The 19,420-nt window shown below is 36.3% G+C and overlaps 1 protein-coding gene across 1 annotated transcript; it reads left to right on the top strand.

Moving 5' to 3' along the window:
- The first annotated feature begins 7 nt into the window (after nt 1–7).
- On the top strand, nt 8–17,554 carry ahcy (adenosylhomocysteinase). Its single transcript, XM_081381828.1, has 10 exons — nt 8–172; nt 2,093–2,283; nt 3,014–3,089; nt 8,403–8,555; nt 10,440–10,552; nt 10,671–10,878; nt 11,830–11,917; nt 13,934–14,051; nt 15,621–15,815; nt 16,867–17,554. The coding sequence occupies exons 1-10, from the start codon at nt 145–147 to the stop codon at nt 16,996–16,998; spliced, it is 1,302 nt and encodes a 433-aa protein (XP_081237954.1). The 5' UTR covers nt 8–144; the 3' UTR covers nt 16,999–17,554.
- Nucleotides 17,555–19,420: the final 1,866 nt, after the last annotated feature.

The raw sequence follows: 19,420 nt of genomic DNA, 5'->3' as shown, positions 1-19,420 counted from the left end.
TGATCTCATGAATATTACAACAACCGGTTTGTACACGCTTATAATCAAGTTCACATAACAGCTACCTCCTTCTGCACTTACTCAGGTCCACAGCCGGGCTCTTAACCAACTCATATCAGGCTTACCAAACGACAGTACATCAAAATGTCAGAGAAGCTTCCATTCAAAGTTGGTTAGTATAAGTTTATTTGATTTTTGACTTTACATCCGGCGTAATGCTGTTCTGCACAAAAGCGTGCAGTTATGTATTTAAGTTACCGCCAATGCTAATTAGCTGACTCCATGCTGGTGATTTCTACTAAGCGCTCTAATAGCCTCTCGAGAAAGCATACGAATCTTTGCAAAAGGGTATTGGGTTGTATTTTTGACCGAGCATGAATTGTTGCAAATCTTTAGTTGCTAGTACTTATACAATATAACACATGGTAGTGGACGCGCCACTCTCAGCGCTGCCTTGCACAAGACGCTCTACTGCAAACCCGCCCCCTTAAAATCACTGTTCTCGCACTAAATAGGACTCCAGGCCATTACCATAGCCATTTATGGTTACTCGCAAAGTATTATATACGATTTTATATCTAACACCTGTCAAACAAGCTAGCGTGGTTCCATTCGGAAGACGTGAAGAAGAAAGTTTGGAAGTTGTAGTTTTTTTGTGCACTGGAGAAGCTCCTCTGTACGAGAACTGCTTCTCTTCCGAACTACATTTCCCACAATGCGGTGGTCATACGCGCCGCCACTTTTCATTGAACGTACTCATTCATTTTCACGAATCGGTTCTATTGAACAGTTCGTTTCGTAGAATCGGTTCATAAAACAGTTTGGGTGCTCTTGCGTCATCATTTGGACACTGACACTCCGTTATTGCACATTTAATGCTTTAAAACTTTTGAAATATAGTAAAATATTGCTTTTTATTACGGTTTTTCGGTTTAGTTGTTTTATTAACAGGTAATAATAATTGTATGTCTCCCAGTTCTGTTTGTTGTAGACCATCGAACATAGTCATTTAGAGCCTAAAATGATTTGTATATGTACATTAAACAATATTACATTTAAATTAAAAGCTGTTTGATTAATCAACTGGCTAAAAAGTGTTTGCTCTATTTCATAAAATTGTGTGTATTAAACCAGCTATTTGTTTGCATGTGAATATAAAACAATCGATTAATTGAGAAGGTCCAGCTCCAAAGAATGATTCGTCTACGAATCGGACATTGATGGCGATTCAGATTTAACCGGTTCGTGATTAACCATAAATGAATGGTAAGCGCTAAAACGGTGTACTTCAATTTAGGGCTAATTAAACACATATTCATGTCTTAACAGTTGTTTCTGCGTCTCGTTTAGACACGGTCAGCATAGTCACAAGGACCGGACTTGGCACCTGTCTGTCCCTCAGGCATTTGCTGTTGTTGTGTTTTTCAGCAAACCTCTCTGATGTTCTCACTGCAGATAAGGAGAAGTAATTCAATAGTAAATCCAGTCGGACTTTGCTCCATAGTCTTGAACGTTCAGAGTTCAGATTTTCAAAATCAGTGAATGAAATGTAAAAGTTTGACTTTTACTGCCAGAACTAGTACTGCAAACTTATTTATTAATAGCCCATTCTGAAGGCGTTTTACAGGGTTCCCTTATAGGAAACAGGTATAGGAAAATGTCAGGAATTAATAGTTATGAGTCATGGAAATTCCCATTCCTAACAACATCTTCGTATTTCAAGTACTCTGAATTGTTCCTTAGGTCTTGTTATAGGTTTCCGGTTGCTGTTAAAAATGTCCTTTCTGATCAAATGCCATTTTCTTTTGGAATTAAACATTTGTTCGACCACTGAATATTAAGTCAGGCGTGTTTACTTCCATTATCTGCTGTGGTAGGAACACTGGACGTAAAATTAAAGTCAGAATCTCTTTTTGGGTACATGAAACCAAGCACCATCTTCTCCTTAAACAGTCCAAGACACGTTAGGCATGCGGTTTTGGGTGTCATCTGTTGAATTCCTCTTCTAGATGTCCAAGTATGAGACTGACATTTCAAAGGCCTCTTTAACTTGCATGTTATAATGGACATAAATGTCTTTTTCTGTGTCCAGCTGATATCAGCCTGGCCGAGTGGGGACGTAAAGCCATAGACATTGCTGAGAATGAGATGCCAGGTCTGATGAAGATGAGGGAGCTCTACGGCCAGACGAAACCCCTGAAAGGCGCTCGCATCGCAGGCTGTCTGCACATGACTCTGCAGACCGCGGTGCTCATCGAAACCCTGACCGCCCTGGGAGCCGAGGTGAGGGGAAGCAAATGCAAAAACATTACAGAAATAGTTAATACCCAGAAATGAAAAATCTGGTGTTATTGACACACGCTCATTCCAAACTCACTATATTTGCGTTAAAAAGTGTCTTTGTATCGGAAAATACCACACTAACATTCTTAACTTTCATCAAATGATCAATCGCTGACAGAATCTGTATTTATTTATTCAAAAGAAATTAATATTTTTATTCAGCAAGAACACATACAATTTTAAATTTGACATTTGACAGTTACGAAAGATTTCTGCTTATATTAGAACTTTTTATTAATCAAAGAATCCTGTTAAAAATGTAAAAACAAGTTATTTTAAATTGTAATAATATTTCACAATATTACTATTTTTACTGTATTTTTGAATACAAAGATGCAACCTTGGTAAGCATAAGACCATGCTATTCTTTGAAATGTAAAATCCATGATATATAAATAAGTTGTTTCATATTATTACTATATGATTCAATCACACTGCCATAGTACTTTGTTTTGGAAAGGGATAGTACAGTTTCTTCACCCATTTTTTCCTACTCATAGATGCAGTCTGACTGAAATAAATCCCTCTTCTTATCCCTTATTTCCTTTGTCAAACTGGAATTTCCGAGCCCAAGGCCATACTTTAACAAAAAAAAGTTATGGAAACAATGTTTTAAGTCTATATAAGTCAAATGATCTCATTCCTTCTCCTTGATGTCTGTCTGCTGCAGGTCCAGTGGTCCAGCTGTAACATCTTCTCGACCCAGGATCACGCGGCGTCAGCCATTGCCAAAACTGGCGTTCCAGGTAACAGGTGTTGATGTGCTGCGCTGTCGGTCTGTTCCATAAACACGGCTCTGACGTAATCCTGCAGACTGTTTGCTCTAAAGCTGCGCAATCAAATGTAGATAAGAGGAACGCAGGGTTTAGAGACACAGCCGGCTTAAAGCATGTGCTCCATAGCAGAGTAAAACCTAGAATCAGCACAAATAAGTTTAATCATTAGATTTCACTCAACGTTTTTGAAGGACTAACATGCAAGAGTGGGCAAAGGCAGCTTTATCAACTTCATCATTACAGCTTTCAGTCCACAAAAGACTTTACCCAAGCAGTTTTAAGCTCTGAAACCTTCAAAGGGATTCAAACTGAATGATTTTTAGGGTGAAAGATGGCAAAAGATTGCGCAATGTCTATCTAACAACATCAAACGGATTTTATCCCATGCTTTTCCAGTTTCCAGCTCTTAAGTTTTTTCTTGGGCAGCAGCTTCAATACTCCAATTGGCATGCATTATATTATAATAGAAACACATGCATATTGGGTCTTTGCACTACTTTTCAGTCAGGGTTTCCGTTGTCCGGTAATTGCCGGACATTGACCGGAAAAAAAATGAAATGTCCGACAAAATTAAATCTCTCCGGTCAAATTGTCCGATTAAAATTGCCTAATAATCCCGCCCCCCTAACACAATCTGAATTTGAGAATAAGCCTAAAATGTATAAAGCAAAAATACACCGACCTTTGGCTATGTTATAAAGGAACAGGCTCTACCGTTTGAAAGTTCTTAAACATTATTACATGGCTTGGTTGAATTCCAATGTGGAATGCGGTCTTTTATTTCTTGATATCAGACCGCTGCGAAGCACTAGCGGCACCAGGATTTTGATTGTAGGTGGGCCTCCAGAAAACTGGATAAGCCAAAAAATAAAAAATAAATATAAACGGGTTCCCCTTAATCTCCGTTTCAGCGCTTTTCTGGACACCGAGGACTAAAATTATAGGCCTATTATTTTTAGTTTATTAACAGCAACAACAGCTGTAAAGATGAAGTTGACGATCGCCATCTCCGTATGTGAACGCGCCTATAGAGAGAAATGCACATCATGGATTAGGCTACATAATCAGAGAGTAGCCTATTTCTTTTCGTTTTAAATTGTTAAAAAGACATTTCGAGCTTTCTTAAGATATATTTCATGTCTGTGAGGCCTACGCGCAGAGTTTTGTTAAATTAGAATGAGATGCGCAAGTGACCGCGCGGGCGCCGTCATGTAGGCCTATCGTCTGCTAGATTAAAAATGATTATTATTATATTAAATGTAGGCAATTGGTTGATAAAAAAAAAAAAATTACAATTAAGATACAATTTATACAAAACGAAATTCACTTCAAAAAAGGCTTTCTACAAAACAAAAAACTTAAGTGGTCAAGATCATGTCTGACCCGCTCCATTTCTCTCGATATTGCGCATACTATCTTACACGTTTAAAAATAGTTTTAAAAATAACATTATAATATTTTAACAAATATTAAACTAAATGAGCTTATTTAATGGCTGCAACACGTATAGTAGACATACAGTAGACTCTATTTGTACAAATTGCTGCACATTCATTTTATTCTGAATTTTGCACACATAGGCTAAGTTGAAAGGCATTTGATCACTGATAATTATGCGTGCATTTATTAATTATCTTAATGAATAATGAAACAAGGACGAAGCATAGCCTATAAACTGCGTTGTTTGTTTATAATGGAATGGATCGCAAATAGATCCGAATGAAGAAACGTACATAATCATAGTAGAAAATGGGTCTGGAGTTTTCCTGCAGAGAGGGGGTTCTCGCTGCAGAATCGGATCAAGACAAAGCAGTGAAGTCGCCTTGCGGAGAACAAGGTTACGCGGCTTATGCGCATTGCAAGTTGTGGAGAGACACTGGGAAGTTCGCTTGAGTAAAAACAATAGGCTTCAGATAATTTGTGTGGGGAAGGGGGGATGGTTTGTTAAACTATGAATGTGAAACCATAGTAAAAACAATTGGCGTTGATTGACGCCAATCGGACGTTCATGTTTTTTCCGTCTATTTGAAAGTTAGGCTAATAAACATGTTGCATTCTATATGGCCTGATTATGTCATTTTTTTTAAGTTACATAGCCTGCCTCCAGATTTCCTCAACTTGACTAATTAAGAGGCGATATTTGACCGGCATATTATCAAAATGTCCGGAAAACGGAACCTCTGCCGGTCACTTTGACCGGCACCAATTTTTTCTAGCGGAAACTCTGTTTTCAGTATAGAATGAATTCTAAATATCTTATCAACATTTCTCCATCTTTGTCTGCTATCTTGGATGGAGTTTTTTCATTGATCACAGTGCATTACGAGATTGCATTCTCCACAAAGGATAAGCCTAAATGCAGGCCTTAAGAAGGTATTTTAGTAGGCAGCATAATTACGCTGACAGCCTTTTGCAACTGCTCTTTCAGGAGCTTGACTGATGCATTAAAATGCTGCTGACTAGCCCACTAGTTGTGGAACAGAGCCGATTAATACTAGTTAAGACCTTTGAGCAACAATTGCATGCCTTTTTGTCTTTTTAAAACTAAATTGCAGTTCAGATTCATTTAGGGGAATATCTTAAACGGTGAGAACTGAGGTGGTTGACAGTAAGCATGTCGGAATTAGTGTTGATGCAGAGTACATGTGATTGACAAAAAAAAACATTCAAATATCTTGATCTAACCAAAACAGCACACCACTATCTGATATTCGAGTGACAGTAGGGGTGAACTACTGGTTAAAAATATGGGGTTAGAAATGTGTTTATTTATTTATTTTAAAAAGAAGTCTCTTGTGCTCACCAAGGCTGCATTTATATGATCAAAAATTCAGTCATACAGTGCTATGCATAAGTTTAGACACCCATGCTAAAGTTGACTAAAAAGAGGAATAAAAAAATCTTTTGGAAATTGAACTTAATGTCTTAATTTAAAAAATTAGGAAAAATACAACCTTTAAGGACACCAATTTTCTTTGTGAATGAATAATGTATCGTAAATAAATAAATGTTCTTCCTTAAAATACATGGTGCATAAGTGAGTACACCCCTATGTTAAATTCCCATAGAGGCAGGCAGATTTTTATTTTTAAGTATTAAAAAAAAAAAAAAAAAATTTAGGATACTATGCATCCTGATAAAGTTCCCTTGGCCTTTGGAATTAAAATAGCCCCACATCATCACATAGCCTTCACATACCTAGAGATTGGCATGGGGTACTTTCCATAAGATCATCTCTCAATGCAAATCAAACCAGCTATTAGGCTAACTGAAATAAAACCATGCCAATCTCTAGGTATGGTGAAGGCTATGTGATGATGTGGGGCTATTTTAATTCCAAAGGCCAAGGGAACTTTATCAGGATGCATAGTATCCTAAAAAATAAAATAAAATAAAAATACTTAAAAATAAAAATCTGCCTGCGTCTATGGGAATTTAAAGGGTTAGTTCACCCAAAAATGAAAATTCTGTCAGTAATTACTCACCCTCATGTTGTTCCAACCGCGTAAGACCTTCGTTCATCTTCGGAATGCTCGTTAATATAGTCCAAGTGACTCCAGTGGCTCAATCTTAAGTATATCAAGCGACGAGAATACTTTTTGTGCGCAAAAACAAACAAAAATAACGACTTTATTCCACTATTCATTTCCTTCTCTCTGGGCCTCGTAGTGTTTTTGCGCTGCGCGTCTGTGTTGCACGTCATCACGCATCACACACATGACCGGCGTCGGCCAATAGTGAGCCTACGTGGTGACGTGTACACAGACGCGCTGCGCAAAAACACTACGCGAACCAACTAGAGGTCCAGAGAGAAGGAAATGAATAGTGGAATAAAGTCGTTATTTTTGTTTGTTTTTGCGCACAAAAAGTATTCTCGTCGCTTTATAAACTTAAGATTGAGCCACTGGAGTCACTTGGACTATATTAACGATCTCTTTAATAACCTTTCTGGGCCAGCAAGTTTCGGTCACATAGAAGCCTATGGAGGATTCAGACATGGCTCAGATTTCATCAAAAATATCTTAATTTGTGTTCCGAAGATGAACGAAGGTCTTTTACCCGGTTGGAACAACATGAGGGTGAGTAATTACTGACAGAATTTTCATTTTTGGGTGAACTAACCCTTTAACATAGGGGTGTCCAAACTTATGCACCCTGTATTTTAAGGAAGAACATTTATTTATTTACGATACATTATTCATTCACAAAGAAAATTGGTGTCCTTAAAGGTTGGATTTTTCCAAATTTTTTAAATTAAGGCATTAAGTTCAATTTCCAAAAGATGATTTTTTTATTCCTCTTTTTAGTCAACTTTAGTATGGGTGTCTAAACTTATGCATAGCACTGTATTGTGAAATATTATTACAATTTAAAATAAATGTTTTCTATTTGAATATATTTTAAAATGTAATTTATTCCTGTGACGCAGAGCTGAATTTTCAGCATCATTATTCCAGTCTTTGTCACATGATCATTCAGAAATTATTCTAATAATATGCTGATTTAGAGCTCATTTCTGATTATTATCTGTTAAATTCAGTTGTGCTGTTATTTTTGTGCAAACCTTAATGTTTTTTTCAGGATACCTTGAATTGAGCGTTCAAAGGAACAGCATTTATTTGAAATAGAAATGTCATTATAAATGTCTTTTGTGTCAATTTTCATCAATTTAATGCACACTTGCTTAATAAAAGTATAACGTTCTTTAAAAAAAAAAAAATTACCCCAAACTTTTGAGTGATGTGTAAGAGACTCATGATGCCACTTTTTTGATTGGGTGACTTTGCACGTTTACTGACTTTTGCGTTTTAAACCATTTGAAAATTGACGGTTTAGCATTTCGTGTGAACAGTCTCGTTCACAGTGATGACAGTAGGTGCATCCTTTGCTTATTTATCTGCATTCTCAACTAATTGTTATACCAGCTAGAAAATAATGCCACATTAAAAATGTCAAAAATGAGCAGATGTACAGCTACTAACAGCATTCTCTCCACTTTGCACCTTATACTGGCAAAGAACCACTTGGACATTAAAGCACCTCTGTTTGACATGTATTACATTCGTTCCAATAAAATGGCAAATCATTTATTTGTTTGTGACGTCAAGTGGCAGGAAAACTTAAAATTGGATGTAACTTTGAGAATAAGATTGAATATGCTGGTGCACTCGAGCACAAACCCAGTGACTATAACCCAGTGAGTATTTGTAGCAGTCAGGGACACAATTCTGATGTGTATCTTGTCATCTAATGTGTGTGTGTGTTGTTTGTGCTTTGCTGTAGTGTATGCCTGGAAGGGAGAGACTGATGAAGAGTATGTGTGGTGCATAGAGCAGACGATCTACTTCAAGGACGGTCAGCCTCTTAACATGATCCTGGACGACGGTGGAGACTTGACCAACATGGTGCACCAGAAATACCCCAAACTGCTTGCAGGTATATAATATTGTCTGCTTTCTGTTCTGTCATCATCTACTCATCACGTGCGTCTACTCATCTTGAACAGGCAGGAAAGCGTCATTTAGACTACTCGTATAGTACTTCATTACTCTATTGTCTAGATTTCCATTGCTAGTAATAACAGTGCTTCTGATGCTTATCATACAGTTACACTGTACTGCTGTTTTATGGCCACTAGATGTCAGGCTAATCCACGATCAAACCGTTCCTTTCTTTTCTTTTTTATTCAAGCTTTTGACATTGACAGGGTTTAGACATAGTTGGCGCATCTGAGCTAATACAAAATGCCCAGGTGGCTATTCATTTGAATTCTCTACAAAATACACATTAAAGTACATTATAAAAAAAAAAAAAAATTACCACACAAAAGGGTGAGAGGAAGAAGAGAAAGAAACACAGTAAAATGAGCATACCACTAAATTACATCACCATTGGGTAGTTATCTTGACCCAGCAAAGACCGAAACCTTCAATAGGAGCAGTCAAAAATATAAACCTTATAATATAAGCATTCCTGGAAAACTGAAAAGCATTACGATACTTAGGAAAGGGGAAGTTCCCAACAGAATCTTGTTTTATTGATAGAGTATGGAGGTGATGTGGTTAGTTTTACTCTATAAATGTCAAATTTATGAGGCTACGCTATTTGACCTCTACCCTTTAGTAGCATCTGGGCTGGTAACACAAAGGTCAGCTCTCTGATTCTAGGTAGAGGCCAGTAAACTTAATCTAATTCTTTTAAACCTTTTTTTTTTTTTTTTAAAGTAGGTCACTCTTTGATTCCCCCAGTTAGTGAACTGTGAATAATAGCACTGGATATAAAACTCATGCCAAATGTTGCATACCTCTGTCAAACAAGGGTCTGTTTAAAAATATATTTTATAATGTTGCTGTTTATTAATTTTTCTATTCATCAAAGAATCGTGTAAAAAAAAAAAAAAAAAAAAAAATTACGGTTTCCAGAAAAATATTAAGCAGCACAACTGTCTTCAACATTGATAATAGTAATAAATGTTAAGCTGGATGCCAACCGCCGTAAAATCACAAGTAGTAGTTGTAATAAATGTTTCTTAAGCTGCAAATCAGCATATTAGAATGATTTCTGAATGATCATGTGACTGATGCTGAACATTCAGCTTTGTATCACAGGAATAAATTGCATTTTAAAATATATTCAAATAGAAAAGTTATTTTAAATTGCAAAGATATTTCACAATATTACTGTTTTTACTGTATTTTTGGTCAAATAAATGTAGCCTTTGTGAAGAAAAAGGTCTATTAGTAATCCAAGTCTAATTTTAGCATGTCTGGAATTCTGTATTGACCAATCAGAATTCAGAATGATCTGTTTTATAGTTAACAATAACGTAACGTTAACGATAACAGTACGTTAATTCGTGATTCATGTTTTCCATTGCATGTGTACAGGAAACAGCATTGTGTCTCTCTCAGCATCAAACATACTTGAATAATAGCCAGTCTCTCCGTGAAACGGCACAAAATAAAACTAAGACCTGTAGTGATTTTGCTCCTCGTATATTTTCGTTTCGGGTGGCTTTATGCCCGAAATGCTTCATCATAGAGTTATTCTAATACTTTTGGCTGCTGAGCTATAGTACATTTTCCACTGAGGCTATAAAGTTGTCAGAAGGGTTTGTGACAGTCACTTATCTTTCCTTAAGTAGATGGCTGAAAAGTCTTTGATTTTGATTTGGCCTCATCAGTTACACCAGTGAAGGTCAAGCTAACCTACACAACAATAAAATTGATCGGCCAACCAGTTATTCCAAACATATGCACTTAGTTTGATATTCTGGGTCTTTAACTTTTACGAAATAATTCTTCCTGGTTAATCCCTCAGGAATCAAGGGCATCTCTGAGGAGACCACAACAGGAGTTCATAACCTCTACAAGATGTTGAAGAAAGGAGAGCTTAAAGTTCCTGCCATCAATGTCAATGACTCTGTGACTAAGGTAATACCCTTGATATAATAACAGAGCATGGTTTTATTCTGTTATTCCCCGTGGTCATGTGCATGGTTATAATATTATGACAGTTATTTGGGAATGACTTATTCCCCCCTCCCTTTAGAGTAAGTTTGACAACTTGTACGGCTGCCGTGAGTCTTTGATTGACGGCATCAAGCGGGCCACAGATGTGATGATTGCCGGTAAGGTGGCAGTGGTGGCCGGGTACGGTGACGTGGGTAAGGGCTGCGTTCAGGCCCTACGAGGGTTCGGTGCCAGAGTCATTGTCACAGAAATCGATCCCATCAACGCTCTGCAGGCAGCAATGGAGGGTATGGATTATGTATTTTTTTTGTCTGTCTGTGTGTTCCTTTCCTTCCTATTAAAACACCTCTCTTCGACTGATAAGAATAATTTTTATCTGTGTTTTAGTCTTTTTTTTTTTTCATATTTTTTTCTTTGGTATATAGTGAAAGGTGAACAACTTTGCAAAATCTATTAAATGTAGCATTTTTTTTGCGATTCTCATAAATAATCTGCAAAATAATTGAAAAAAATTAAAGGTCTCACAAAAAATGTATTATTATTATTAATTCTGTTGCAATGAATTATTTTCAGGAGGATACAGATGCCAGTGTGTGGTCTGTGTGAAACATAGCAAAAGTGAACCTTTCTAACCTGCCGTCCAACACAAAGCGATTAAGAAACACAGATGAATGACAAAAATAAAACGTACTATTAAAAAAAAGATATTAAAAGCGCAGTATACCACGAAACGACTGGATTTCTGTGCGTGCGGCTGCCATCTGTCAACGCGCCAATACTTTCTTTCTTTGTTCTCTTTTTATTTCTGACTATTTACTTGATTACTTGCTTAAGAACATTTGTTTTTGCTGTGGTTTGCCTATAATATTTTGCTCTATTGCCCACCCTGTGTGATCATGTTATCAAAGCTAGATAGTAAATCGTTAGACTAGCCTAGCAAGCAATCTAATAGCCTAACAATAAAAAAAAAAAACTTTATTATTGTAGATTTGTGAAGACTGGGGAATGCTTTGTACTGCACTCAATATCCCTCAAAGTCTTGTTTGTTGTTTTAAAAGTTAAAAAATATTTTAATTGGGTAAGAGACCCAAAGAGCCCATATTTTAAACCATGTATATTAAAGCTGCATTTTGAAGATTGCTGTAACCGCATGCCAGGCTAGTTTAAGAATATTTGACTTTTTAAAAAAATCTATTTTTATTGGCTACCTTGTGATTCATTCGGCTCTCGTTACGCAGGCTATGAGGTGACCACCATGGATGAGGCCTGCAAAGAAGGAAACATCTTTGTGACCACCACTGGCTGTGAGGACATCCTCCTTGGCAGGTTTGTACAACATTAATCAAACGTACACCAACTAACAGATGTTCAGAATGTGTGCTGTACAGTATTTCTGTATTATGTGTGTCCCCTCGAGAACTGAGAAATTTCAGTTTCGTAATGACACTGTCATTTTAAGATGGATCAACTGGAAAATGTTTAGAAAACAGTTCTTGTAATTTCAGCAGCCTTTTGCCCAATGATGAGATCATTATTATTATTATTTTTTTTTTTTACAATAATAAATCAAAAATAATTTATTATACAACAGGTTATTACCATAGGCTGTAAAACATGGTTATTACCCAATCAAATTTATTGCAGCTGGCAACATCAATGTCCAACATGCTGTGGACTGTCTCAGTATTGCAAAAATGGTGGTTCATTGTGGACAAATCATCTGCGTATGTTATTTCAAAGGAAACATTGTCTTTGTAATAACCCTGAAACAACTTCCTTTTTCTTCTGATGTCACTTAGGCGCCCTGGCTGTTGGATGTTATCTAATAGCCAATTAGCTGTTTATGTGAACATTCATTTACTGTAGGTCTGGCTCCATTCTCGTATGAAATGCCTGCTTTTCTTAATCCAATCAATTCTAGATGGATAAAGTCGAGTTGTTTTTTTTCCCCTTATTGACCATCCTACAAATATTTACACAACCGTTCAAAAGTTTGTAGTCGGTAGGCTGATCTTTTTTTTTTTTTTTTGAAAAGTCTCATATGTTCAACAATAGTTTGATCAAAAATAGTATAAACAGTAATATTGAGAAATAATATATTTACAATTCAAAATAACTTTTCTATTTGAATATATGTTAAAATGTAAATTATTCCTGTGATCAAAGCTGCATTTTCAGCATCATTACTCCAGTCTTCAGTGTCACATGATCCTTCAGAAATCATTTTAATAATATGCTGATTTGCTGCTCGAGAAACATTTCCTATTATCATTATATTGTTTTTGCTGCCACTTTAGATCAATGAATGCATCCTTGCTGAATTAAAGTTTTAATTTCTTTCAAAAAAGTCCCAAACTTGCAAACTACATTGCACTCTCATGGCAAAAACATTCAGCTTCACACACTTCTTAATCTACAGAGAAGTCTCGCATTTCCCGCACACAAACACAGCCTGATATGTTGGACACCTTGCTAAATTTTTTTTTATTGAATTCTCACAGTCTACGCCAACTGCAAAAGGATGTCATCCAGACCGGCACAGCGTGAAAGTTAGTCAACGATGAATCCTTTAAACCTGGTGAAATGGGCTTCTGTGTGTAACAGGCAGGGAGATTCATGTGCAGTGAAAGGACTCCCGGGTCTGCAATCAAACACGCACAGCGTGAGATCTGGCTACACTTTGCACTGCGTGCTTGAGATTCATGTGCTGTATTATTCATTGCTTATCTGATGTTTGAATGTGGAGGTGAACTGGTTGGTTCTGATGGGGTGTGGGCCTCTGTGATGAATGGCAGGGATGAGTCTGCGCAGGGGCCAGTGAAGCACAGCTGCTGTTTGGTATTATCAACAGATGTGAGAACTGTGTCTTAGATTCTCTAGAAGTTTTTGGAGCAGATGGGACATGTTTAAAGGCTTGCAATCTGCGAATGTCTGTCTGGCACCAGTTAAGAAAATGCAATCCAGGTGATTGGATTATGAAAGTAAAATGCAATAGAGGTGAAATATTTTGAACCTACATTCTTACGTCGGTCTGATTCCCTAGAAACGCAATCGCCCACCTCTCCTCAAAAAGGCGTATGATTTGAGGCATCATTCATGGATGTAGAATAAATGGTGCTGGACAATTTACTTGTCAAGTTTAATATTATGTTCAGTGGTTTGTTCAAAATGCTAACATTGCTAATTTATTTAATGTTCTAGAGTATTGTTTTGATGATATTGAGCATTGATATCGTTGTGCCAAGGTGTTTGAAATGGTGCCTTGACTAAATGTTGTTTATCTTTGTGATTCACTCACTCAGGTAGTGTAAACATGTTTTTGTGTGTGTATTTTTTCCCCAGACACTTTGAGCACATGAAGGATGATGCCATCGTCTGCAACATAGGCCACTTTGACTGTGAGATCGACATGAAGTGGCTCAATGAACACGCGGCGGAGAAAATCAACATCAAACCTCAGGTACAGGATTAATATTTGATGGCTCAAGACTGCACTAGGGGAACATTAATGCATGGTGTTTTTGTTGGTTTTAACCAGGAATTTAACCAAAATTTTCTTTAATAATTGTATTAAATTATTAATATCAATAGTGGGTTTTTTTTGTACAGTCTAGTCTCAGACTAAAATGCATGTTTTAACTGAAAGCAACTTGCGCTGACATGTCAGTGCCATTGTTTTGCCATTGTTGCACAGCAGTAATGTGCATTTTGATATTTTCTCCCTAAGGCACATTTATAAAGCCACTTAAATGCCCTTATTAAACTAAGGCCTAATCCTGGCTTAATCTAAGCCCTGTCTGTAAAACCAGAGGGCTGTTCCATAAAACAAAAAACACAAACAGATATTACTCATCTTTATTAAGGAGCATAGGTCCTATGCCCAAAACTATATTTTTTATCTTTATTATATTTGGTTTCTTCCCTGAATTAGGCTACTTCTGTTCAGTCTTCTTTAATTATTATTTTATGAAGTAAAAATGTAATGAGCTATGTTTACCGCAACTTATCCGACATCCTAAAGATCAATTATTATAGTTAGAAGATATTTCTGGTGTTAAAAATATAGCATAGTAATTTTTCAAGTTATATTTTAGTCAGAATAATTGCGCTCCTATTTGGCGAAGAAAAGCGTGCACGCGCAATTATCCAGACTAGATAAACCTGGATCAAATTAGTGGGATTGCGTGAACTTAAATTACCTTTTTATGAAACCGCTTTAGCCCAATTTATATGTTGGGTTCATTCAAGTCAGCTGTTGGAGATTAATCCCCACTTTTCTTAGCGTCTTTTATGAAACAGGCCTCAGGTCTTGCTGTTCCATCATGAACCCTTGCTTAATACCCAGCTTTAAATATGTTTGTTTTGTTGTTGTTTTTCTTTAACCAGGAATTTGACCAAATTTTTCTTTACTTTTCAACAATTTTTTTTTATTATTGAATTATTAATATTAAATCATAAAAGTAAACAGGGTTTTCCCTGGGTTAAAAATGGTCTTTGGTGGTGGCTGACAAACATTGCCATCCACACACACACAGTGAACTGTGAGCCCAGTTCTGGCAATAAATGCAAAGAAACAGTTTGTTATATTAACTTATGCTATTTATTCATGAAATAAAAAAGAATCCCTGTCAGAACGGATCATAAAACAAAGTGCTTAGTGACTCATATTTTTAAATATAAAATGGTTCTGAGTAACTGTTGCTCATTTTATTACTAACTTTTCAATTCAAAGTAACACATTTCATAGAAAAAGAGGCAGGTCTATTATTTAGCATTTACACTCCAAGAATGAATGCACGGATTGATCTATCCGATGCCAGATACGTCTCGATTCATGAAACCCCGTTTAAAACGATGCTTTGCTCAAATAGTAAAGATTTTAAATATTCAAAAAACATGAATTTAAAACCCAATTTACTTTCTAAATGCACATGATTGGCCTTGTTTCCTGCAGACATCACCAAAAGCCAAAATCCTGCTTTTGAATGTCCTGATCAGACTTTGACTAACTCTCCCCAATTTTATACAGGTTGACCGTTACCGCATGAAAAGTGGCCGTCACATCATTGTTTTGGCTGAGGGGCGTCTGGTGAACCTGGGCTGTGCAATGGGCCACCCAAGCTTTGTGATGAGCAACTCGTTCACCAACCAGGTTCTTGCCCAGATTGAGCTGTGGACTAACACCAGCAAATACCCATTGGGTGTATACTTCCTGCCAAAGAAGGTACAGTATCTTCATGTAGCTGTTTTTGAGCATGGGCCGACTTAGTTTTTTCATTGTTTATTTTTCTGGCAGATTCAGCATTTAGAATTGGCGTCGGGCCATCGATGAGAGGGAGAAATGAACAAAAGTGATGAAAGCAAGCGAAGTAGTCAAGACGGCACAGACAGAAGGCCGTTGAAGATGAATTTTACGTCATCTTACCTGACGTAAATTCCACTGCGCAGATATTTTCAGAATAACATGAGTGGAATAAAGAACGTGCTCAGCATGATTGATATTCAAAACGTTAAGTAAGCGCTGATTGATGTTTTGTATACCTGCCGTCTTAGCTTCACTTTCCCTTTTTGAATGACGACTATAGACGAATATATCTGCTTAAATTGGCACTTATCTCCTTTACATGCAGAGGTCAGCGCGCGTGCTAGTTGAGTCGCCTGTAGTCCTTTCAGTGTGTTCAGGCACAGATTATTCTTTTTTTTTTCTCCAACGCGAGGCGACTTTCATCAGTGCTACTTCTTTGACATCGGTTTGGTGTCCCTACCTTTTAATATGCACTTTATCCATGAATATCCAGATTTTAAGGGTGCTTTCACACTGGGTATTTTTGCTGCGGTGAGTGCAATTGTTCCCAGTGCCCTCCCGGTTGGTCTCAATTGATTTTTATCGAACCCTGGTGCGCTTGCGTCATCAATAATATGCACGCCGCAAAATAGAAAACAGAATGTGATCAATATATTGTGTTTATTAAGTTGATGCCATCATGCACAGCAGAGTAAACAACATAAGGGTTTACTGTATGTGTGTTAGTGGTCAACTAAACTCAGGTACTTCAGGTACTCTCGGGTTCGGTACCCGGGTCTTTCACGTTAGTTCAAAACGGGGCACGGTACACATGAATAATTGCTAAACTACCAGTGTGAAAGCACCCTAAGAGTGTTACAAAGCTTGCTTAAAAAACAAGCTGAGAAGCTTATCGGATGACATTTGTATCTGCTATACATGAATATATGAAATGTATGTATTCCTCACTATGTCCTTTGTGTATGTGCAGCTGGATGAGGAGGTAGCTGCCGCACACTTGGACAAGCTTGGCGTCAAACTGACCAAACTGACAGAGAAGCAAGCCAAATATTTGGGTCTGCCCAGTGGCGGTCCCTTCAAACCAGACCACTACCGCTACTAAGTAGCTTTGACCAATCACAGCTTCAGCTGTGGATGGGGACGGACTACACAATCAATGGCGGTTGTGCCACTTACCTTTGCGGCTATAATAGTGCTTAATCGTGTGTCTCTCACTCTCATCGCGAGTGCCTGTGGGTTCTCACCAACACTTTGCATTTATTTTAAGTGCAACGCTAACTTGTGAACACATTGTCACTGTCTTATTTGCATTCCTTGTTTTATGATACGGTTATATTAAAAACAAAACACAAAATTCTTCCATTAGGTCAATTATTTGATACCCCTCAGTAAATTAATATTCTGGCACGTTTTGCTTCTTCCGTGTCTTACTCTGAAGTGATTCCAGTTTGTCTGGTAACTATGAATTGAGCGAGGCACTGCCTTTTGGCCATGCATACTTTTGTAAACCTGTTAAAATAATGAAAATGATGGGGAAAAAAATTGTAATCATTTTTCTGTTAGCAAGCTGTGAGTTTGAGTGGGTCTGGGTAGCTCGTCCTGTTTCATTACATCCACTCATGAAGACCTGATGAAATAAATGTGGTATTTGACTGTAACATGCCTTGTTTACTTGTTAATCCTTTATTTCAGCACAGCGTTAGGAGACTGTGGTTCTCAACAGGTAAAATGCATAAAAATGGGTAATTAATCAATATTGCATACATGTGTTTAGGGATTACACTTAGGGATACACGTATTACACTTAACCATGTAAATTGTTTTGTTACATACATGAATGATTCCTCAAAGGAATATCATAAAATGAAATATATATATATATATATATATATATTAGAAATTAGAATGTTTCCTTGGCAACTATCTGAAATAAAATGTTTAAGTTGAAGTACTGAAATGACTAAAACTAATAATAATAGATTAAAGCTAACAAAAGCACATAAAATTACACTGTAAAAAGTGTTCAGTTCACTTAATTTTAAGGCAACGTGTTTACTACATTTAAGTAAACTTAATGTTTAATCAAAAATATAATGTGGAATTGTCAAGTTCATTTTTTCAATTAAGCATTACATTTATTTACTTTTATTTACTTATTTACAAAAAAATTGTGAACTCAATCCTTTTTTTTACAGTTAAAGGGATAGTTCTCCCAAAAATGAAAATTGTCATAATTTACTCACTGCATTTGTTCCAAACCTGTAGGATTTTTTTTTTCTTTTTTTTTTTTCCTGCTGAGCACAAAGGAAGATATTTTGAAGAATATGGGTAACCAAACAGTTTATGGACCCCATTTTATATATATATATATATATATATATATATATATATATATATATATATATATATATATATATATATATATATATATATATATATATATATATATATATATATATATATATATATAATGGAAGTCAATGGGGTCCATAAACTGTTTGGTTTCCGACCTTCTTTAAAATGTCATCTTTTGTGTTCAGCAGAGGAAAGAAACTCATACAGGTATGAAACAACTTAAGGGTGAGTAAAGGATGATAGAATTTTCAATTTTGTGTGAACTACCTCTTTAAAATAGAATACTGAAAAATCTGAAAATAAAAGCTGATTCAAAATAAAAATAAATACTATAATATATTAAATAATATATAAAATAATACTAAAATGACACATTAAAGAAAACTTTAGCAACAGCCTGGCACTGAGGCAGCGGGTTTTGCACTGCTCTCTTTTAGTTCAGAATTCACTTTAAACAGTTGAAAAGAAGTAGACAACATGATTCCTAAAATTGATCATTTATAAGAAATTATGGTTTGGGTTGAATATAAACTTTTCCCTTCTAATTTTTTTCTTTCATGACTGATGTGTATTTATGTGGTTTGTAGAAATGTTATTTCAGATCTTCTTGGGCTAAAGTCATCCTTGAGGCTGTTTAACAAAAATACTGCGTGAATGTTAACTTTAAAGGGATAGTTCTCCCAAAAATGTAAATTTTGTCAATTATGCACGTCGTTCCAGACCAGACCTGCTTCCTTCTCTGGAACACAAAAAGAAGATATTTTTAATTGTCACGATGACTTTTTTTTTCTTTTTTTTCGTACAATGAAAGTCAATGGGGTCCAATGTTGTTTGTACCCACTGACATTCAAATATCTGCATTTCACTGAAGAAAGGAAGTCCTGCAGATTTTATTTGTTTTTCCTTTTTATTTTGGGGTCTGTTTATCTGTTTATAGCGATCCATCTCACATAGTCTTGGAAATGCTTTTTGCAGTAGGATTTTGGATTACATTTCTTGTCATGATTCTTCCAGTGTTGTGTAATGTGGAGTATTTGATGTTAAACATTATATTGTGAAGCGATTTCAAGAATCTTCACATCATTTGACATTTCCCATAAATAATCTTAATATCACAAGCCAAAACATATCAAATTCTCCTTGTGTCCAGTAACGATTCCTTGAGGCAT

This window comes from Scardinius erythrophthalmus (assembly GCF_964197995.2).
Source record: "Scardinius erythrophthalmus genome assembly, chromosome: 12".
NCBI classification, from domain to species: domain Eukaryota; kingdom Metazoa; phylum Chordata; class Actinopteri; order Cypriniformes; family Leuciscidae; genus Scardinius; species Scardinius erythrophthalmus.
This window is presented reverse-complemented; position numbering and strand designations above follow the sequence as displayed.

Coding starts and splice junctions, on each gene's coding strand:
- ahcy (XM_081381828.1), top strand. CDS start 145: ATGTCAGAGAAGCTTCCATTCAAAGTTG. Junction 173..2,092: donor GAAGCTTCCATTCAAAGTTG/GTTAGTATAAGT, acceptor TTCTGTGTCCAG/CTGATATCAGCCTGGCCGAG. Junction 10,879..11,829: donor TCTGCAGGCAGCAATGGAGG/GTATGGATTATG, acceptor CTCGTTACGCAG/GCTATGAGGTGACCACCATG.